The sequence below is a fragment of the Bufo gargarizans genome, chromosome 8 (genome assembly GCF_014858855.1).
Source record: "Bufo gargarizans isolate SCDJY-AF-19 chromosome 8, ASM1485885v1, whole genome shotgun sequence".
Lineage (NCBI taxonomy): Eukaryota > Metazoa > Chordata > Amphibia > Anura > Bufonidae > Bufo > Bufo gargarizans.
Window position 1 is genome coordinate 45,974,679 of NC_058087.1, and position 24,420 is coordinate 45,999,098.

Sequence of the window (24,420 nt, forward strand, 5' to 3'; positions counted from 1 at the left end):
GCAAAAAACACTAATGTGAAAGTAGCCTTAGTTGCAGATTTCTTCCACTACCTTCAGTACAATTTAAAGGGGTTGTCCGAGATTTTGATATTGATGACCTATCCTAAGGATAGGCCATCAGTATCAGATAAGTGAGGGAAAGACTTCTGGCACACCTGCTGATCAATTGTTTATAGAGACCACAGTACTACAGTGAGCGCTGCCGCCTCTTTCTAGGCTTGTGACGTCACGTTCATCGGTCACATGGTATGGGTGCAGCTCAGACCCATTCAAGCTCTCTTTTAAAAATTGAAGTGGTATAAAAATAAAAAAAAAGAATGGAACTCTATGGTGACAGATAGCATTTTATGACATCTGAAGTATCTATTTAACGTATATGTTTTTTGTATACATCAAACGTAAGACAAAAACGTGACTTAAACTCAGCTTAAGTCCAAAAAGTCACAAAGTGACTTTGTGAAACCAGAATTTTGGAGGGCAGGGTATGATAAATTCCCCTCATAGTTTTCATATTTGCAAAAAATTATAGGCACCAATGAAAGCACATTTCCAGCCCCTCCTGCACTTTTCAGAGTTGTGTTGATGGTGCTCACAATCATCTAGGTCTAATTTATAGGAATTGGTTTCAAAGTTCAAAGTCCAAATGAGCTTGTGTTCTGCTGGACCTTGTTTGGTTCAGAGCTTGAGACCATGTGGAAATGGTGTTGACCAGTCATATAATATTTCACCCAACTTAGGGGTAAATAAATGATATCAGTTGCGGCATAATTGCTGCCAAATAATAACAGCATCATCTAACCCAAACACATTCTTCAGGAGAAATCTCAGATTACTACTTAGAAGAAAAGCAGAAATTGGTATTTTATAAGACTGGAATCATTTACAGGAATCCTGCTGATGCCTGCTGGGTTGCATTGGTAAAAGTTAGACATTTTTCACCCTACGAGACAGATTTTCTTTGGTCAGAACATATCTGGGCACTGTTCACTATACACTCTATGCCAAATGACCAAACATGGTCACAATGTTTAAAGTACAAGTGTGTAGAAATGAATGCACAAAGACGCCATTATAAAGACAAAAATGTTTACTGTGGATGAAAAATGTAACCTTGGTTCTCTGCTGCTCTGGATTTCAGACCACTTCCTCTCCCCGTCAAGAAAATTGCAGGTCTCAGGTCCCGTAAAACATCATCTGAATACTGTCAGAGCGCTTCTGTTTTATTCTCTAGGGATTCTACGATATTGGATATCTCTCACATATTCACTTAAAGGGGTTGTCCCATAAACAATACTCTACAGTTTTCAAACCAGCACCTGGAGCTGAATACTTTTGTAATTGCATTTCATTAAACATTTAGTTATTAACTGAAATGTATCTGTGTAGCGCCACCTGCTGTTTGCTCTTTTTCTAATTCCTCTGTCCACCTCACTGAGGTGGACACACATGTTCAGTTCTGTCGTTTAACTGCTACCAGCTGCAACAGAAAGGACAATACATCCTGAAGAAGGACATGCCCTCTGAGCTGCCAGCGTGAACTAAATCTAGCAATGCAATTGGAGTGATGAATGGGAAGTTCTCTGGAGCCATGTGAGGCACAGGGCTGGTTCTAGCTTTACTGGAAAGAGACTATATGAACTATACGTACTATATGTGCTATATGATGTCTGATTTTTTATATATTTTTTTGCATTAATCATGGGATAATCCCTTTAAAGGCTATGGTGGCAATTTTGCTTTATTAGTGCATTGTACTTATAATGAGCTAAATCATTTTTTCAATTGGTCTTTATTAAAAATATGGATTATTTTCTCTGTACAGAGCTGAGATGCTCTACTAGCATGATCTGTTTTTTCTCTCTGCTCCTTCAGTAGGGGAGCAGACGGCTCCTTTTCTTTGATCTCTGACTTGATAAACACTCATCAAAGCTCAATCCTTATCTTACTGATAAGAATGTGGCTTAAATAAGTGTTTATGACCTCTTAGTAATTTAGAGCTAAGGTTTGTTAGATGACAGGCACAAATTGAAAATCAAAGTAGGATGCACACAGCTATAAAAACAGTTAACCCTTTGTGACAGAACGGTTCAATATTTTAAATAAAGACAAATTAAAAAAATTGTTTTTAGCCCTAAAATGAGTAAAATGCAATCATAAAGCAAAAATTGTCCCCAAAGATGTAGATATCCTTTATTGAAGCTGAAAGGATTTTCACATGGCAAATTAAATTATGTTTTGCCAGGGGCATACACAGATCTCATAGGGGCCGATAGCGAGACTTAGTATGGGCCCTCCAGTTTCCCAGTACATTTGCATCAAACACTCCCAGGCAATTTGGAATGCAAAATGAAATGGTCCAGATTTCTGACAGAAGAAATTTTAAATAATAATAAATTGTATTGAAAAAAAGTTACTCTCCAATTCACCCACTTTATCCAACTATGTTGGATAAAAGTAGAACAGGTGTTTCATAATTATGGTGGCGGACGCTCATTCTGAACACTGTGGGCCAGATTTATTATAGACCGGAGGCATATCCCTTGTCATAAGTTAGGCACAGCATCTGGCAGCCCGTGTGGATATACTGATATCTATGGCAGAAAAATGGTTTAAAAGATGATAAATGTGGCAGGGCCGCTGGTCTTGCCCCCTACCCACCCTTTTTTTGGGCGACACAAAAAGTATATTTTAAAGATAAATCTGCCCTCATATTTCTAAGTGCATTTAAACTAGACACTGGTATAAATAAATAGTTACATTTTCCCATACAGCTCTATGTCTGCTGCTTCCCTCATATAGTGTATGATAAAACTGTCTGGATGCAGCTACCACTAGGGGAAGCTCACTGCATAGCAATTTAAACTGTTACCATTGACTGCAATGGAAGCTGTAAAAAGACTCTTTGTTCTACGCTCCCCCTAGTGGAAACTGCATGAAAATACAGTGGGGAATTATCAAAAGTGGTGTAAAGAAAAACTGGCTTAGTTGCCCATAGAAACCAATCAGATTCCACATTTCATTTTCCAAAGAAGCTCTGATAAATGAAAGGTGGAATCTGATTGGTTGCTATGGGCAAGTAATCCAGTTTCCTTTACACCACTTTTGTGAAATCTACCCCAGTTTAGGCAAGTAAAATTATGATTCTATAACAAAAAGTTGTAGTTTATCAAGAATCTCTAAGTTGCCATTCAAGAGGAGCTTTATTGCTTACTTTCTGGGGTTAAAAATCTGTCCTTGTGGTGCACTGAACACACGGGTGCAATGCTTGTTACCGTTGCAGTATGTGTATTATATCTGTGTGTCCATCACACGAAAAGGACAGACTTTCATCCCCTAGAAGTAAATAATAGTGACTCCAAGCAGAGATCTTGAAAATTGTGAAAAAAAGTGATACAGAATTGATATAAAGTTGCCAACTTTCCTAAATTTGGCGAGACTGTCCCTAAATTTCAGAGACAGTTCTGGCAAATTCGGACTGTCCTGGGCCGAAAATAGGCGGTACTAACATAAACCCCGTACATAAGCCATATTCCCGGCTAGGGAACGGGCATTCCAAGGGGTGGGGCTTAGATACCCCGATTATACCAATGAAAACATGCATATAGTATATTAGAAATGTGTATAACTGATCATTCTGCAGTGAATGACCTTTATTTTCTTCCTGACCAGATGCAATGTCTGAGCAGCATTAGGGTATAATTCACACATGGTATATCTAATACAACATTCAGATCATACGGCCAACAGCTATCTCTTCAGACTTCCTCCCGGCTTCCCCATACGCATACATGTTCATCTGAGCTGGACATGGATGTGTATTCTATGGGAAGAGTGGAGAAAGCTACAGATTGTGGCACAAAGGTCCTTGGCGTCGCAATCTGCGAGTTCTCCCCACTCAAGGCAGGTCTAGACTTAGAAACCTTAGCACCTGGTGTTTTTTAATGGATGTTTTTGTATGGCTGGCATATTTTCTTCCTCTGTGGAACTGTATGGAAAAGGCACTGGTAAAAAAAAAAATGTAAAGATACAATTTAAAGGGTTTCTGTCACCAGAATTAGGCTACTTTCATACTGCCGTTTCAGGGTCCGCCTGTGAGATCCGTTCAAGGCTCTCACAAGCGGCCCCAAATGGATCAGTTTAGCCCCAATGCATTCTGAATGGATAAGGATCCATTCAGAATGCATCAGTTTGGCTCCGTTCCGCCTCCATTCCGCTCAGGAGGCGGACACCAAAACGCTGCTTGCAGCGTTTTGGTGTCCGCCTGGCGATGCGGAGCCAAACGGATCCATCCTCACTTACAATGTAAGTCATTGGGGACGGATCCGTTTACATTGACACAATATTGGTGCAATTGTAAACGGATCCGTCCCCTATTGACTTTCAATGTAAAGTCAGGATGGATCCGTTTACACTTAGACTTAGACTTTTTTTTTACTAAGTTATGCAGACGGATCCGTACTGAACGGATACAAGTGTTTGCATTTATAGGTGCTGATCTGTCTGTGCAGATACAAGACGGATCCGCACCTAACGCAAGTGTGAAAGTAGTCTTAACCCTTTTAAACTGGCTGACATTGGCGATGTGCTGATGTCAGCAGAATCCAACTCTGCTATTGTTATGTTTATTGATGCCCCCCCCCCTTACTGCACAATTCTTACTTTTGTAATATGCACTCATTCCACTCCCTGCCGTCCTTGATTGACAGGCCAACTATCGTCTTCTCCTGCCGGCCCTGTGTGCTGGGTAAGTCTCGCGCCTGCACAATGCTGTTTAACCAGCCAACAGGGCCGGCAGGAGAAGACGAACGGACGTAGGGCGTGGAATGAGGTGGAAGAACAGAGCCTCTAGGAGCAGGAGCAATGCCCCCCCCCCCCCCCCCCCCTGCTCCTAGAGGCTAATTTGCAAATTACAAAAGTAAGAATTGTGCAGTAAGGGGGGCATCAATAAACATAAAAATAGCAGAGTTGGATTCTGCTGACATTAGCACATCGCTAATGTCAGACAGTTTAAGAGGGTAATTCTGGTGACAGAAACCCTTTAAAATGCCAACAACCATTGTAGATATGTTTTTGAATCTACAAAACAAACAAAAGAAAACACTGGAGGTCTATGAGAGAAAAATGCCAGATCTGAGGCATACTGCATTGACCCAAAAAAACACACTTCAAGGGTGACAAAACATAGCTGCAAAAAACTCCTGTTTGTCCTGCATTTAATACATCCATGTGACATCTGGACATCTGGTGTTTCTTTACTTAAAACAGCTGTACAAAAAATGACAGCATTGAATTAATTTCTTCCAAAAGTGATGACCATCTTATTAGTATGGGGGGATCCCAAGTTTACACCAAAGGCAGATGTCAGACGAAAGAAGAGTTAGATGTTGAAATTCAGCACACCAAAATCAGGAGCTCCATATATGCTGTACCCCAGAACAGGGTACTTGCAATTAGGTTTATTGTTATTATGTTAATTGGTCTAATGTAATGTTCTGATTTATTGCGTTGTACACTTGATGGTTTTATATGGATAGGTCAGGGTTAACAATCCTGACTCCTGCCCCTTCTAGGATACTAGGAGATGTATTTAGGTCTTCCCCTAATTCAATGAGTTTGAGTCTAGCTGAGAAAGAGAGAGTAGCTGCATGTGCTCACTCCTCAGAAGACTAGGCTTGAGTCCCAGAGAAGCACAGAGTCTGGCAAGTAAGCCATTCCTATATTAAATTAGTACAGAGAGAGAGAAAAGACTCCCATACACAGTACTGTATTATTAGCCAAACCTGCCAAGAACTGCAGATTTTACACACAGTCTATGGGGAGCTCCTAACTCTTCACCGATAGATGACGTTGGAGAAGAGAAGGATCAGGTGAACTGAATATTTTCACCCAATCATTTTGTTGTCCCAGGAGATAAGCCACCATCAGAAGTATCTGGTGGCAGCTCTCTCCCCATTGACAACACATAAATGTTCGGCCAAACCAAGCATGTATGTGTGTAGCTGACCCAGGAGAGATAGCTGTTAAATATGACCAGCTTAAAGCTGGCCATAACCATTAGATAGAAGTTGGCTGATGGTTTCTTTGAACGAAAGATCTTCTTTTCACACAGTGATGATGTATCATTGGTCAGCTACAATGATCGTCTGTTGTTAAATTTCAGTAACATACGATTTGGTAAAATTGTCTGTTTTGATCAACTTTAGATTAATGTGTATGGCCACCTTAAGGCTGATGTTTAACAACATATCCCAATGCAAGAGGTTCCTACAGAACTGCTAGACTTCAGGTTAATTAGAGACTAGCGCAGTTCACAAGAAATGTGAGCTCAGGCAAAAATCCAATTATGGTCATCTAACACAATGATATTAGCGGAGCAGGATTACATGGCATGTATTGTACGTAATTGCCTTAGGCATGTGAACTGAATTAACAAAGTGGCCCGGTAGACTATGATAGATTGTTATTATCCTATTACACATCATTGGATGTTTTCCATAATTAATGTTGGCATAATGCATGTTATTATGCTTCCGTCTATGGACTGTCCCTGTAGGGTTGTTTATACTGTAGTTCTAAATTATCCACTCACTAAATGTATTAGAAGGCCTATCAAAGGACTATAGGTACATGGTACAAATGTAGAAATTGGGGATGGTAATATACAAAGTAATTTTTAAAGGGTACCTAAACCTTTCTAGAAAACATGAAGGTGCAGAAGTGCTGCTCCGAATCCTCTACACCTTTGCTTTCATGGGCTCTGTGTGGCTTTTCGCTCATGTGGAGAACAGATCTAAGGAAACAGATCTATTGAGAAGCCAAGCAGATGAAAACCAAAGGTGTGTATCTCACAAAAGATAGTACACCCCTAAAATTTTTGTAAATATTTTATTATATCTTTTCATGGGACAGCACTGAAGATATGACACTTTGATACAATGTAAAGTAGTCAGTGCACAGCTTGTATAACAGTGTAAATTTGGTGTGCCCTCAAAATAACTCAACACACAGCCCCTAAGAGAAAATGGCAAAATTGTGCCCAATTTGCCATTTTGCCTCCCCGGTGTCATGTAACTCTTTAGTGTTACAAGGTCTCAGGTGTGAATGGGGAGCAGGTGTTTTAAATTTGGTGATATCGCTCTCACACTCTCTCATACTGGTCACTGAAAGTTCAGCATGGCACCTCATGGCAAAGAACTCTCTGAGGATCTAAAAAAAAGAATTGTTGCTCTATATAAAGATGGCTTAGGATATAAGAAGATTGCCAACACCCTGAAACTGAGCTGCAGCACGGTGGCCAAGACCATACAGCAGTTTAACAAGACAGGTTCCACTCAGAACAGGCCTTCCCATGGTCGACCAAAGAAGTTGTGTGCACGTGCTCAGCGTCATATCCAGAGGTTGTCTTTTCAAAATAGAGGTATGAGTGCTGCCAGCATTGCTGCAGAGGTTAAAGGGGTGGGGGGTCAGCCTGTCAGTGCTCAGACCATATGCCGCAGACTGCATCAAATTGGTCTGCATGGCTGTCGCCCCAGAAAGAAGACTCCTCTAAAGAATATTCACAAGAAAGCCTGCAACAAGTTTTTCTGAAGACAAGCAGACTAAGGACACAGATTACAGTCTGATGAGACCAAGATAAACTTATTTGGTTCAGATCGTGTCAAGCGTATGTGGTAGCAGCAACTAGGTGAGCAGTACAAAAACAAGTGTGTCTTGCCTACAGTCAAGCATGATGGTGGGAGTGTCGTGGTTTGGGGCTGCATGAGTGCTGCTGGCTGTGCAGTGCGGAGCTACAGTTCATCAAGGGAACCCCTTCGGAAACTGGGGTGTAGGGCAGTATTTCAACATGAAAATGACCCCCAAACACACCTCCAAGACAACCACTGCCTTGCTAAAGAAGGGTAAAGGTGCTAGACTGGCTAAGCTTGTCTCCAGACCTAAACCCAATTGAGCATCTGTGGAGCATCCTCAAACAGAAGGTAGAGGAGCGCAAGGTCTCTAATATCCACCAGCTAAGTGATGTTGTCATGAAAGGGTTGGAAGAGGATTCCAGTGGCGACCTGTGAAGCTCTAGTGAACTCCATGCCCAAGAGAGTTAAGGCAGTGCTGGAAAATAATGGTGGCCATGCAAACTAATGTGTTGAGTTATTTTGAGGGCACACCAAATTTACACTCTTATACAAGCTGTATACTGACTACTTTACATTGTATCAAAGTGTGAGATCTTCAGTGTTGTCCCATGAAAAGATAGAATAAAATGTGAGGGGTGTACTAACTTTTGTGAGATACTGTATAAGAAAGATTTAGTTACCTTTTACTTTGTCCTTGATAGTCCACACGTCTGATGACTTGACAATTGCTTACTAAAATTATATGTACAGAGTAATAGCAACCAGACTTTCCTTCACCCGGAGCAAAGAATAATTTCACTACCTTATTCCTGTATCACATTCCCTAGGCCAAGACACAATGGTTTATTGGTGTCCCTTCCTGGCACCAATATGCATTCCATGCTCGCCACCCCAACTCCTGCCCAAGTATTTATTGCAAAATTCTTGGGGAAAAAATTATGAAAGATGGATTTTCAATTTTTTTCCATTTTCCTATTTTACTCCCTGCTTTCCCAGAGCCGTATACCACAAGCGGTACTTTCTAATGACACTTTGTACATTGCACATGATGTAGTGGGAAACTGGAAAACAAATCCAAATAAGGTGGAATTGGAAACAAAAATGCAATTGTGCCATAGCTTTAGGATTACCTTCATTCTTCAGGTCAGTACAAATACAGTGATACAGCATTTATATAGTTTTTCGTGTTTTAATACTTAAAAAAATAATTTTTGTCTTTGCATCACCATATTCTAACCCCCATAAAAAATATATATATTTAAGTCTTTGGAGCTGTGTGGGGGCTCATTTTTTGAGGCACGATCTGTTGTAGTAGTAGTAGTAGTGATAGTAGTAGTAGTTTTAATTGACATCATTTAGGTCTGTGCATGTCTTTTTGGTCCCTTTTTATTCAATTTTTAGGCAGGTGAAGCAATGAAAAAAATGCTATTTTGATTTTCTTTTCCTGGTTCAGTTGTTCACCATATGGGACAACAACTATATATATATCTATCTATATATAATTTAACTTTTTTTAAGTCCCCATTGTGGACTTGAACATGCAATCATTTGATTGTTTCTCCCATAGACTGCAATGAATTATCATTGTAGTCTATAGGATATTCACTATGCCTTGCCATATTATATGAGCTGCCCTCAGGGATTATCCAGAATAGATAACCCATTCACCCTTCAAAGGAACAATTTAGAATATATCTATATTCAGGCTGTCAGCTGCTATAATCCCAAATAATCTAAAATAAGTTGCACAGCCTTATATTTTAAGTACTTTTTAAGTATCTATAGCTGTGTTGTGGTTTTACAAGCCTGATCTGCATTTGAATTGTTTTTATGCTCTACCTGTTCCACTCTTTACCACAAGAAGGCAATGTGAGTTGGCAGATGTGGCAGGGACAGTCTACATTAGGTGTTGTGCTTATCCAAATTAGGAGGCACGTTTATTAAGACCGGTGTTTTAGACACCGGTCATAATAAGGTCCGGCACCGACCTCTACATAACTTCGGCGGATCCACCGCCATTTCTAAATGTAAGACAGCTTCCTAGAAAATGGTAAATGAGATCAGCCAGCCGGCCCGTCCCCTTCCCTGCCCACACCACGGACACTTTATTAGACCTGGTGTGAGTGGGGAGAAGTCGTAGACTGTGGCACAAAGTACCTTTGCGCCACAATGTGTGCCAGAAATATGCCTAATTTAGGCGTATTTATGTTTAATAAATGACCCCCTAGGTACGTGACACAGTAAATATAAATTAGAGCTCCCCATAAATTTATGTTATCATGTTGCAATTTCCATGTTATGCCTATGGACATATGGAGGTTAGTATGGACCTCTAGTATGTCTCATGCCTAGAGAATGCAAACAAAAGTAGTGTAAAAAAAAAAAATTACAATTTCAGGGATTTTGAATGTAGAGTGTACATGCAAGCAGAGAATGTTTTCTCCTATACAGTGCAGCATAAACTGATATTAAAAAATAATGTAGAGATTCTTGGGTGTGCCTTGTGTACTTTTAGTTAATGTACCATTTATAGGTTATTTGTCATGATGGGTCATTTCCCACCGTGCTTCTGGCTTTGCAGAGACAGAGAGAGTGGAGTTAAGTCTCATCCCACTAAAGGTGGCCATACACGTTAGTCTAAAGTTGACCAAAATGGCCGATTTCAACCAAAACGAACATTCGGAAGTTGAAATTTAGCAACAAATGATGGTTTTAGCCAACAGATGAAGGACTATTATCATGTGAAAAGAAGTTTTCATCTGACAGACAAAGAGCCTTTCTGACACTTCCTATATAATCAGAGTCTCACTGAATATTTATGCAGCTGCAGAAAGGTGTAAGTCACAAGGCAATGATGACTGCAATAGTTCATATTCCAAAATCTGGTATGAAGCATGGTGCTTAATAAAAGCCACAACATAATGCCAAAAGTTTAGAAATGTTGAACAAAGTGAACAATTCTCATAGTATCTTTGTGCAATTTATATGACATTTTTAACACAAATTCTAGTCAGGATACAAAGAAAGAACAGACACAGTGGAGATATTTTGGAAATAGGAAAAATTTTGGATTGAGAGCTCATCTGAAATCTGTCCATGGTCAAATGTGAGAAGAACTAATATCTGCTCCAAGATATATGGCCAAATAAATCTCATTACCTGACCCTCACAGTGAATGTTACAAAACTGATGGGAGCAAAGATTTTCTTTGATAGATTATGGTAACTTACCACTCGCAGGTCCACCACAATTTCCATTGTTTGAGTCAATTGGGTAGTCCGGCATTGATTCTTAAAATACAAAAAAACATACAAAAATAATGTTAGTCAATAAACAACATTTCATTGTATTGTACATTGTATTACATTGTATTGTACAGTGACAATAAAGGCATCTTATCTTATCAAGGGTTCTTAAAGATTATATTAAGGAATGCTCTTTTTGTATAAATGATCCATATCAGAGTTGTACATAGTTACTACATTGACCATACACAGTTGGGACCTTATACAGAAGGACCATATGAAATGTTTTTCAAGGTATATAAATATTCCCTTTTTACCTTCCATCATTTATGTTTTTGGAAGATAGACACCAAACAACCACACAACCACAAGGGGATTAAAAATTATAAAAATCTGCTTTCTCTATCGCTTTCATTTTCAGAGAGAGGACCCCCCACGACCCTGTACAGACAAGAAGTTCTTCTACATATGGTCAGGAGGAGAAGACAATTTCCATGAATATTTAGGGATTTATTGTGGGTCATCATGATGCAATACACTGTCATGTCACCCAATCAGTGGTTTATATAAAGCTCCCAGGTTACCTGAAAAAAGAGGTTCTACGGCAGCTGTGGTGTGTATTATATGGAATAATGTACCTACTGCTGTTCATTACATATCATTTCATATTAGTATTACTTTCTGTATATATAAAATTGGTTGCCATCTAAAATTGGCTCCATTGCTAGAAAGAATGATATAATTAGCATTTTACTAACATTGACTGAAACTACTCCTTTGGGATTTTATGTTTTCATCCATTGAAAAAGAAAACAATCTGATAATATTGTCCCCCTAAAAGATGACCATAGGAATATAATTGTAGTGGACAAAGTGGAGGCTGAGATATTAGAGCAGAGTGAGTTCACCCGTGAGTTGTTGGTGCCAGGAATCATTCAGGGGTAATCAAAGGCTTTCCCCTAATATTACTTACATAATACAAGAAGTACAGCTGTGTGTGAGCAAATTCAATATTGATAAAGCCGCTGACCCAGACGGCATTCATCCATGGTTATTGACGGAGCTTAGCTCAGTATATGGTAGCCCATTGTGTCTCATGTTGTAACAGGGTCAGTACCACAGGTTTGGAGGATGGCTCATGTTCTACTAATTAGAGATGAGCAAAGTATTCAAAAATTCAATTAGGCTGCTTTTCTTGACGAAGGCATTTCTTTGTAAGTAGTGGGTGCAATGACAGGGAGTGGCGATTGAGCTGCCCCCCCCTTCCCTACCTCATTGTACCCCTTAGATGCCACGTTCATAGCAGATCGCGGCATCTGACAGTAATAACACAGTGTAAAATAAAAAATAGTCACATGGCTGATGAGATATATCTAGATTTTACTAAATAATATGATTTGCACTCAAGCTACAGATGTTGGGACCAGGGGACAATATATTCATATGGGTAAATAAATGCATATGGGACAGAAAACAAAGAGTCGTAGTAAATGGGGCATACTCAAAATGGGCTAAAGTCAGCAGTGGGGTACCACAATGATCTCAGGCCTAATTTTTTAAAATCTCTTTTTTAAAGGTGCTTTTGGGATATTGATACCCTTTCCTCAGACCAATATTGGACTGGTGCGGGGCCGACAACCTGCATCCCCACTGATCAGCTGTTTTTGAGTTTTTTTTTTAAAGATTTATCCATTTACTACATTTCTATTAGAGGACATTTCCATTTAGAGGTGATTTTGAAAGGAGGCGTATAAGGCTGATTACACATTTTTTTAGGCAGAGAAAGATTTTTCTTGCCACTATTTTTCGCGAAATCTGTGACAGAGGCCCCGAAGGGAGCTTCCAATGCAGATGTTCCCATTTCAGCTATCCTAGAAATATAACCCTTGTGGCCCCAGATCAAATGACAAGCAATAAAATGCTTGTTTGTCATTGATTACATCTTTTATGTGGACAATTATCGTTGGTCGACAGCTCCTCGTGTAAACAGATGTACCGCCCATAATAAAAATCACAGGAGAAGTGGGTAACGAATGATCCGACGAACTTTCATCCACGCAAATCCCTCACAATAATTGCATTATAAAAATGAATTTAAACAAGCAACAATCAACTCATGTGAAGGACGGTTTACCAATTTCAGATGGCCACATGCAGTCTGGGAAAATGGCTGAAACTGGCTTTAGGCCTCATGGACACAATCATATGTATTTTGCGGTCCGCAAACTGCAGACCTGCAAAATATGTATACCGTCCGTGTTGCATCCACATTTTTTGAGGACCTATTGGCTTCAATGGGTCCACGGTCCTCATTTTGTGACCAAGTATAGGACATGTTCTATCGCTTTGTGGAATGGACCCACAAATGCTGAAAGCGCACTGATCATCCATGTGCTTTCTGCATCTGTATGTCCGTTCTGCAAAAAGATAGAATATGTGCACAAAATGCAGACGATGGACCCACTGACGTCAATAGGTCTACAAGTAAAATGCGGAAAGCACACGGATTGCATCTGTATCTTTCAGATACGCGGTTTAAGTACTGCAAAACAGACACGATTATGTGCATGAGGCCTTAGGCTGTACACTACATTACTATATAATCTTAGACTACTACCTCCCCCATATTACTAGTCATAAGAAGCCAAAGTCTTACATTCTTTACTGTGACAACTGTAAATCTGTGGAATACTCCACCTCAGAACCTGGTCACCCCAGGAACAATGGCCTGTTTTTAAAAGGTACTTTCACACTAGGGTTTTTCTTTTCCGGCGCTGAGTTCCGTCCTAGGGGCTCAAATCCGGAAAAGAACTGATCAGTTTTATCCTAATGCATTCTGAATGGAGAGCAATCTGTTCAGGATGCATCAGGATGTCTTCAGTTCAGTCTTTTTGACTGATCAGGCTTTTCAGAAAACCGTAGCATGCTGTATTTTTACCTCCGGCCAAAAATCCTGAACACTTTGACTGAACGCCGAATCCGGTCTTTTTCCCATTGACTTGCATTAACGCCGGATCCGGCGCCGTGTGTTCAGTCAAACCGGATTCAGCTTTTGCATGTTAAACGCGAAAAATGTGAAAAAAAAAGTTAAAGTGCATAAATGGCAGATCCGTTTTTTCCAATGCATTTTTTCATTGTGATCAAAATCCTGATCAGGATTAGTGTGAAAGTAGCCTAAGGGTAAGTTCACATCACCATTTAGTTTTCCATTCTTATCATCTGTCAGAAGAACAGAAAAAAAAAATAACAATCCTTTATTTTGAGCATCCATTGTGAGAAAAAAGTCCATTATTGGATGACAGTGAAATATTTTTTAGGGAGTTTTTTTACGTACCTAACTGGCAATTTTAAGACAATTTCTTGCTTGTTTAGCTATGATTTAAGCTTTTTTTTATGTAGGTATGACTGATGATAGATAGATATGGGATAGATAGATAGATAGATAGATAGATAGGATAGATACAGTAAGAGATAGATAAGTAGAAAAAGCTAATTCAAATTAGGTGCAATCCCCCTATCGATAAGTGACCAAAATCCACCATATGCAAAAAAACAAGAAAAAGAGGCAGCTCTCCAAAAATGCGTGATACATAGGTGAATAAAGATATCCACATTTTTCACATATTTTTTGAGTGCTGGCTCTTTTTCTTGTTTATAGATAGATAGTAACAAATTTGTGAATATCATTATCAGAGTAGCATTTACCATGATGCAGAAACATACTTGATCGCAACTAAAATCAACTACAACTAGATAAGGCTGCATTCACATCACCGTTTAGCTTTCCGTTCTTCTGATCCGTCAGAAGAAGAGAGAGAAGAAAAAAAAAACAGGATCCTGTAAAAAAAACTGATCCTGTTCCATCAGTTAGGGCTCATGCACACGACCGTTATTGTTTTGCGGTCCGTTTTTCACTGATCCGTTCTGTATCTGAGTTTTTTTTCCTCTTTTCCTCTGATTTAAGTCCTCTTCTGTTCCGTTATTGCACAAAACATATCCGTATGGTTTCCCTATTTGATCCATTTTTTGCGAATCGTGTACAGAAACAGTAACTTATTAATCACCAAACACATGAGCAATATGGGCTGGGAATAGCATTTCTACAGTATGGATCCGCGAAATACGGATGACATACGGATGTGTTCCGTGTGCGTTCCGTATTATTTTCGGACCCATTGACTTGAATGGGGCCTCGGACCCTGATTTGCGGACAATAATAGGACATGCACTACTTTTTTGCTGAACGGCCATGCGGACAAACGGAAACGTAACGCACAAGGAGTAACTTCAGTATTTTCTACAGCCCCATTGAAGTGAATGGTTCCGCATACCGCATACGGTCCGCAAAAAAAAAATACGCAATGGAAGTGGAAAGAAAATACGTTTGTGTGCATGAGCCCTTATGCATAGGATCCCATTTTTACAGTATCCAGTAAAAAAACGGATCCTGTACTGCATGCAGTTTTTTCCCGTGTAAAAAATGGATCTTAGGGTACTTTCACACTTGCGTTGTTTGATTCCGGCAGGCAGTTCCGTTGCCTGAACTGACTGCCTGATCAGGCAAACTGTATGCAAACGGATGTCATTTTTTCTGACTGATCAGGCATTTTTCTGACTGATCAGGATCCTGATCAGTCAGAAAAATGCCTGATCAGTCAGAAAAATGCATTGCAATACCGGATCCGTTTTTCCGGTGTCATCAGGCAAAACGGATCCGTTTTTTGTTTTTTTCCGGTATTTTGAATGCCGGATCCGGCACTAATACATTCCTATGGAAAAAAATGCCGGATCCGGCATTCAGGCAAGTCTTCAGTTTTTTTTGCCGGAGATAAAACCGTAGCATGCTACGGTTTTCTCTTTTGCCTGATCAGTCAAAACGACTGAACTGAAGACATCCTGATGCAAACTGAACGGATTACTCTCCATTCAGAATGCATGGGGATAAAACTGATCAGTTATTTTCCGGTATAGAGCCCCTGTGACGGAACTCTATGCCGGAAAAGAAAAACGCAAGTGTGAAAGTACCCTTAGACGGAAATTGCTCAAACGGATGACAACTGATGATGCAACGGGATCCTTTTTTTTTTTTTTTTACTGGATCCTGTTTTTTTTCTCTTTCTCTACTTCTGACAGATCAGAAGAACGGAAAGCTAAACGGTGATGTGAATATAATAGTAACTGTCTAAACAATCGATGTCCAGCACTGAGCCATCAGCATAATACACACATACATACAAATACAATAAGCCCAGAAATCTTCTGATTCTGATCCTTTGTCCCCTACCCAGAAGCAAATTTGTAACATTGAAAATCCTTCATTCAACATCCAGCCAAGTAAAATGACCATTCTCCAGTCCTCCCATTCTATTCTGAGAATCCCTTGAGTCGCTCGCACAAAGGCTCTTGGCTGACACTGTGAATTAGGCTAAATTATCCATCAGAAGTAATTATGCAACAACTGTTTGCCAGACTAGCGACAATGTGTAAAGAAACTTCCCATTAGGCCTCAATAGAAGAGCTTCAATAATCTTTAGGCTCCTTTATGTTTGCCTTTACTTAATGTCCACCATGACTACTCCACAATCCCTTGAAAGAAACCTGGCAGTGGTACGGAGCACACAATCACTTCACAAAACTGGCCAAACTGTGGAATCCTCTATAGGAAGGGTCTACTCCCCAGTTGGCTGTCTCTGCCATTTAATGGATGCAGGTTTTTCAGAGTAATGCATTGTAGTAAACTGTAAAATGATGGGCGTTGTAATAGATGTAAGGGTATGGTCTCACATTCAGGTTTTCCTTGGGGTACGGATAGACGTTCAGGTTTTTCATGCACTTTTGGAAAAACCAGGAGTGAATTCAAAGAAGAGAAGTGTCTGTCCTTTATACTTCCTCTCCTTTTATGATCCACTACAGATTTTGCACAAAAAGTTCTTAAAAACGATAGCAGGCATGTAAGTAAATTTGATGCACACAATGAGCCATAAGTAATAAAATCAAAGCATACCCCTAACCTAAGAACTCTTGGACATGAGGGAAACTTGCAAAAATAAGAGGCCAGACACTACATAAATGTAGTGTGTGCTCTATTTTCCACACCTCATAAGGGCTCAGGTTTTTTTTTTTTCCATGTCCCGTATGCGGAACCGTTCACTTCAATGGAGCCTTGAAAAAACGGAAATGACTCACTGTCTGTGTGTCTACATGTCTGTTCAGCAAAATAGATAGAACATGTCCTATTCTTTTCTGTTTTGAGGTCCACACACGAACGTCATCCATATTTTTTTTGCGGACAGCAAAATACATACGGTCGTGTGCATGAGCCCTAAGGTTAGATTCACACATAGGTTTTTTTTTTTATTGCTTTTTGATAACTTTTCTGGGGGGAAAAGGGGTGCATTTTTTATACATGAGGTTTTCGGTCCACAGATGTTAGCTGAAAGTGTATGGCAATCTTGAAACGCAGAACACATACTTTTTGTGTAGTTTTTTCGTGTCTCTAGCATTTTTTAAACGCATCCCGTTGAAGCAAAGGCGTTTTTTTTTCCTAATAGAGAAGGACATGTAAAAATGGCTGCAAAAAAAAACAACTGAAACGGATCTGAAGAGAAAAACAACACTTAAAAATCCCCATAAAAATTAATGCAAAAAAAGCATGTGGGTTTTATAGCATTTTGTTAGCAGCAAAAAAAATAAAAAATATACCAGAGCAAATTCATGTATTTGGGAGCCCTGAGAGGGTTTTCCCGATTCATAAGGCGAAGACATATCGCCATGACCCTAGGAAGGAAGGGACCTTCACCGTCTATCCCTGCACAAGTGCTTTGCTGGAGGACCACAGCACAAACCCATCAGTTCCCTGCATGGACGAGTGGTTGGGACTGTCGCTCTGCAACGAAAACCAATGAAGAGGACAACGTAGCGATCCCCTACATTCTCAGGTTTATGGGGGTCCCTAAGGTCAGACCGCTACTGATCATAATGTGACTAATAAACAGGCATTATGGTCATGTGCTTGAGACCTTATCAAGGTATTCCCATCTCATAAAATGATGGTATATCCTAGTGATGTGTCATCACTGTATGAGATGGGAATACCCCTTTACGGTCTCAAACATATGACCATATTGCCTGTCTAAGGGTCATAATGTGGACTGGCTCTGTGCACATGCTTTGTCATGTGCATACACTTTTTATACATGTGCCATGGGTTCCCAGCATGCTTCATTGGGAGCAGCGCTTCAGTAACCTCTTCATCCACTGGTCTTCTTCCACATGGGCTTTACTATTGGTCAAATTGTGATAGTTTTGCCATTTTCCTCTTACATAGTGGTTGTGCTACATTAATTACAGTTACTTCCCCTGAACATGCTTTAAAACTGCAACAATTTATGCTAAACAGGGTGCATTTTTTTCTGCATAGCTCTCAGCACAACCACAACGTGTACAGGCTCCTTAAAGGGATTCTGTCACCTCCCCTCAGCCAAAAAACGATTTAAAAGCAGCCATGCAGCACAGCTTACCTGGATTAAGCTGTGCTCTTTTATCTTGAAATCCGTCCAGCAGTTACTGCAAAAAACGACTTTGATCGATATGTAAATGTGTCCTGAAGGTGCCCAGAGGGGCGTTTTTTTCTTCTTAGTGAGCCCAGTACCGCCCCTCTTTCAGTGCCCAGCCCGCCTTCCTTGTACTGTCTAACCGCCGCCCCCAGCCTGCCACAGCCTCTCCTCCCCCTCCCTCACGCCGAACGAAGTCTCGCACAGGCGCAGTACCCACTGAGGGCTGCGCCTGTGCGATCATCAGGAGACTGAGGGCGGCAGCTTCATCTTCGTCACTGGGCATGCGCCGAGCCCAGTGACGTCCGATGTTAGCTCTTTCCCTCAGTCAGCCTGGTAGGAAGCGCAGAGGATTGCCGATCGGCTGCTGCACCCTGCGCTTTCTCCAGTCTGCCTGCCACAGTGAAGACGGCCAGCGATTTCTTTCCCCACCCTCCCTTCAGGAAAGAAATAAGTATTTGTTTTTGCTCAGTGAAAATGTATAAATTCAGTAAAGCTTTACTTAATATAATAATACCTAATTCGCCCCAACAAATACTTATTTCTTTCCTGAAGGGAGGGTGGGGAAAGAAATCGCTGGCCGTCTTCACTGTGGCAGGCAGACTGGAGAAAGCGCAGGGTGCAGCAGCCGATTGGCAATCCTCTGCGCTTCCTACCAGGCTGACTGAGGGAAAGAGCTAACATTGGACGTCACTGGGCTCGGCGCATGCCCAGTGACGAAGATGAAGCTGCCGCCCTCAGTCTCCTGATGATCGCACAGGCGCAGCCCTCAGTGGGTACTGCGCCTGTGCGAGACTTCGTTCGGCGTGAGGGAGGGGGAGGAGAGGCTGTGGCAGGCTGGAGGCGGCGGTTAGACAGTACAAGGAAGGCGGGCTGGGCACTGAAAGAGGGGCGGTACTGGGCTCACTAAGAAGAAAAAAACGCCCCTCTGGGCACCTTCAGGACACATTTACATATCGATCAAAGTCGTTTTTTGCAGTAACTGCTGGACGGATTTCAAGATAAAAGAGCACAGCTTAATCCAGGTAAGCTGTGCTGCATGGCTGCTTTTAAATCGTTTTTTGGCTGAGGGGAGGTGACAGAATCCCTTTAAAGGGGTTCTCCAGGAAAAGGCCACCTGCAACCTGGCCCAGAATGTGAGCAGGACTGGTTGCCTCCACTTTCTAGGAGGGTGAGGTGGCAGGGCCTCGCTAAGCTCTGGCACTTGCATGTACTACACATTGGTGAGTGTTCCTGTCGGGCTGCTCAGCCATGATGACATATCGTAGACAGGATGACATCATTACCATCTATTGTAGTGAGGCCATGCCCCCTCACGCCCATAGGCAGCCCTGCAAGTGGTGGTAACCAGTCCTGCTCACGTACTAGGACAGGTTGCTGGTGGCCATTTTAAACCATTCCCAGAAAAGCACTTTAACTGCAATTCTCAGTAAAAGAAATCCCATATTCCAGTCAAATACAAGAGGAATGGATATTTGTTCAAGTAGCCTCTCTAGGAGGGTGTCATTCCTTATAATTATCCATAAGAATAACCAAGTGCATTTTAGTGAATATAAAAAAAATGGCTAGAGACGGGCAAAAGATGTGCTGAACATTTGGTATTCGGTTTATTAAAGCTATTTCAGTCATTATGTGCCTGATAAATACACTGTGTGTATTTTGCTCTGACAAATATGTTTGGAAGGAGTTTCGGCCATCACACTCCAAGAACAATTATCTAATAGCTTTACGTGTTGTTTCTGGCCTTTATTGTCATGCTCTTGATTGCAGTGACAATCAGGGGCGGATTGGCAATAGACCTTACAGGGATGTTTCCTGGTGGGCCGATGCACAGGGGGCCGCCTGAGCCCTCCTCACGGCCGGCCAATGGAAGTTTTTGGGGATGTATTTTGTGCTGCTGTCAGTATTTTGTGATGGACTGTGGTATTTGGCTCTGTTGGGGAGGTATAATGTGCCACAATATGGTATTGATGGCCCTGCCTACTTGTGTTGGTCCTGACTTCCATCAATTTAGGACCCAACTACAAAACGGGGGCACTTTTAGTGTTTTTTGCAGGGCCACTTTAAGTTCCCAGTCCACCCCTGGTGACAATGTGTATAAATGTGCCACACGACATCTATGGTAACAAGATGATCATCTCTCTAATAATCTACAGGGACAACAATCATTCAGATATTCAGTGACGTAGCTATAGAGGCACCATGATCCAGACTTTGCATTTCGTCTATCAGCAGAGTAAGTGCGATAACTCTGTAGTTTCAGTTAGGTGAGACTATACTGACTCCAGTTACTACAGTAACTCCTTCATTTACTTACCCTACTTGCTCCCCGGTTGAGTCCTCTTCATCCCCGGGAGATGTCACACTTGTTCCTGAAACCATTCAGTATCAGGACATTCAATGCCTGGTGCAAAGACAATGTTGTAATGCTGAACTTTGTCAGAACCCATGCCCATAGCTGAAGAGAACCTGACCCAGGCGTGTGGAGGAGCAAGCAACTGTGGAGGTCTTGTTTGAGTTCTCAATTGATATTGAGCGCTGGGGGTCTGTATTAATTTGGGGTCTGGCCTGGTGGTCTTAATTTATTTTGGGGTCTGGGCTCTTAAGTAACTATAGTCTCTGAGTACATTGTTGGGGTATCATCTGGGGTCTTAATTAATTAGGGGGTCTGAATGAACTTTGGAGCTGATCTGGGTTGTAGATTCATTGTGGGGGTCTGGTCGGGGTTTCAGTTTAGTTTGGTGCCTAGTGTGAGGTCTGGATTAATATTGGGGTCTGGAATAGGGTTTGAATTTATTTTAGGGTTTGGAATTTTGCATTAATCACAGCCGGAAAAAAAGAGACATTAGAGTTAGACAATGGCAGAAGTTCCACATGACCCGTCTGACCTCTGGTTCATACTTTGATATTTTCTCCTGGGTTACCTCACATGATAAGGCATGCAATGGAGCAGGTACATTTATTTTTGCTGACACATTCATATAGAATCCCATAGAGTCTGTACATGCCTCTATATGACATCTGAGGCTTAATGAGGTACAGTAGGGCCCCATGAAGCATTAATGGAGCCATATTATAGCTTTGTACAACTTAAACCTGCTTAGACTCATGTCTATGCACAGACATGTATGAGTTTCCACTTATCTGATATATATTGTATACACAAATGTATACAGGATGGTTTTGTCATACCATAGGTGGAGAGGGCAGGAGGGAGCCCATGCTGAACTGTTGCACCCGGGTCTTTAGGCATTGTAAATGTGAAGTCCTACTTATTTTATAAAAAACAACAACTTTCTAACTGTAGCAAAACAGCTATGCATCTGTATGTGGTTAAAGGGCATTTTGACATCGGAATGCTTGTCCGATCATAGCCAAATCTTTTGTGTCTACAGCCAACTTAAAAGTATTCATTATTGTGCAATGCTTGTCATCTGGTAATTTTTTTTAAAAAAAAGGTAACTTTCAGGCAAAAATAGCAAGACTTGTGCTTCAAAAATTACAGCAAAATATAAGATAAGCTTCCCGTTCTGGCTCATTTCACCATTCCACTCACTAAATGACAACTAGATTTGACATTGAGATCGAGCCACATAGTCAATCACTTGGGAGCGTGCCATGAGCATCACCTGTCACATTTCAAGAAGTTATGTCCTCTGCTTAGTTATTCCAAGGTCGGTGGTTGAGCTTTATTCAAATGCTAGAAGTGAGCTTTGAATACCTGCATCTTTAAATAAGCACTAAACTGACCTACACGAGGTCGAGTAAATTGTCATGGATTTTTCCACGTCAAGTAAGCCATGAAATAATTAGGCTAGTTTAACATCTTCTCCAACAGCCTGCCGAAGTTCTCCTGCCGCCTGCCCGCTGGACCGCATTGACTATAATCTGGCCCCTACCTGGCAAATATGCTGGGAATCATTGGACAAAAACCACAGCACGCAACGTTTTTTCGTCTGGCCGATTCCCGGCATTCTATGCCATAAGAGCGTGCCAGAGAGGACAGCAGAAAGTGTTAAACTAGCCTTAAGAAATATTTATTAAAATACAGATATCTCACCAATCTAGATAACTACACGTACCCTTATGGTGATGTCATCATTTTTAGTTACAAAATAGTGACATCACAGCTGTAAATTATCGACAATTCATTCTGTATCATTAGACAGGTAACTCTGTTTAAAGATTTAGCTGTGCTTTCTGGTCAGCAAATCCAAGAAACTGTACTTTATGAAAAACTATACTCATAAAGTCATAAAATATCTGATCTCTTTATCTGTCCAGACATGTAATAGAAAGCATATTACGCATTTTAAAGATTTGATAGCTAACAGGCAACTTCAGCTAACCCAGTGATAGGCAAACTTCGGCTCTCCAGCTGTTGCAAAACTACAACTCCCACCATTCCCTGCTGTAGGCTGAAAGCTGTAGGCAGTCTTTGGATGCTGGGAGTTGTAGTTCGGCAACAGCTGGAGAGCAGCAGTTTGCCTATCACTGACTGCTAACCAGAACAGATACCATTCCAATATTTTACAACAACCATAATAACTAACTCATAGAAAATGATTCCTAATACAGCAAATGTTGTAACCAATCATCTAACCCACTGAAAACGTTTGGCCACTTGCTAAATGCCAAAACTTTAGAGACAGGGATAATACATTATTGTTAAGCTCATCCATTACATTTCCTGACTGATAGATGGAATTCGACTCGGTCAGAAGAACTGATCATTTTGTCACTGTAGAGACCCTAATTATCAATTTTTTTTTTACGGATGAGAGCTGTCAAATGATCACTACATGTATGGCCACCACTTTTTGGTAGTTTCAACTTCTACTGATCTATTGAGATACTCGTATGTTCTCACAAGACTGATGGAAATATCCAGAGCATTTATGATAATTGCACCTTGGTAAATGTCACAATTACCCATTTAACAATTCGAGGTTCTTCAAATTACACTTTAAAAAGGTAAAACAACTATAATTTGTATTGATAAGTTACAACACTTACCAGGTCCTTGTTCCACTGAAATGATGGCCTCAGGAGAGATGCAGACCCCTCTGTCGTAGACAGGTAGTTCTTCACATGCCAGGCTCTCTGGCCAAGTATGTCTATACTTGATGAGAATGGGTTCACAGCCTGTTCTTGCCCTCTCACAAACTGATTTACATGGCTTAATGGGCTCGTGCTGGAAATCAATGGTGCATATTGGGGCATACATGGCACAAAGAAAGAACAGAAGGTCTTGACTGCATTGAGTGGACAATAATGCCTCAAACTGCTCAATGGCTAGTATAGCATTGGCTTGGGTGCTGTGATGCAAGTGGTTGGGCATCTTAGTCATGTTCCAAGGCATTGACTTGCACATGGGGATCCTTACAGGCTCACATGATGCACCTTGTGCTCTCGGCAGGGTGATCAGCAGCCCGAGAACCATTAAAGAAACATAAAAATTCCCAGAAGGGGACATTTTTTAGAGTTATGATGAAGTCAACTTTATGGTCAGCCCAAAAAATAAAATAAATTAGATAGCATAAACTTTAAGGAAATAGTATAGTGAAAATGCAAAAAGTGCAAAAAAGTATAAAATAAAAAAGTATTGAAATCCTTGAATGCCAAATCTAAAAAGTCACAATGTATAAAAAGGTTAAAATTCTAATGATAATAGATCCATTTGGCCACCGTCTGGCAGAGCTGTAGTGAAAGTGTCTCTTGTTCTCCTCTCCTGAAGCAGAAGTCAGGAATAAATTCAAGTCCAGTCGAGCCCTGGCTTCTTTTTACTCCAGCAAATCTCTCAGTGCCCAGGGCTCCTCCTCTCAGATGTCTCCAGCCCTCCCCTGTCTGGGCTTTAGGGGGGGAGACGACTTTTCCCCTACAATAGATGTTAAATTCTGAAAAAACTGTCTTCCCTGCTCACACCTAAACTTCCTAAATCATTATAATAAATCAAGCAGTGCTGTGTTTGAAAAAGAGATCCCACTTTCTAAA

At 40.9% G+C, this 24,420-nt stretch overlaps 1 protein-coding gene across 1 annotated transcript in view; it reads right to left on the reverse strand.

Annotated features, from left to right (window-relative positions):
• The window catches only part of FRZB (frizzled related protein), a 43,705-nt gene extending 19,517 nt beyond the window's left edge, over positions 1-24,188 (reverse strand). The window contains exons 1-2 of the mRNA XM_044303234.1: positions 23,443-24,188; positions 10,859-10,918 (exon numbers count right to left, since the gene is read on the reverse strand). Coding sequence (XP_044159169.1) covers positions 10,859-10,918; positions 23,443-23,902 — 520 coding nt within the window. The 5' untranslated portion in view covers positions 23,903-24,188. The remainder of the gene's footprint in view (positions 1-10,858; positions 10,919-23,442) is intronic.
• Between the last annotated feature and the right edge of the window lie 232 nt (positions 24,189-24,420).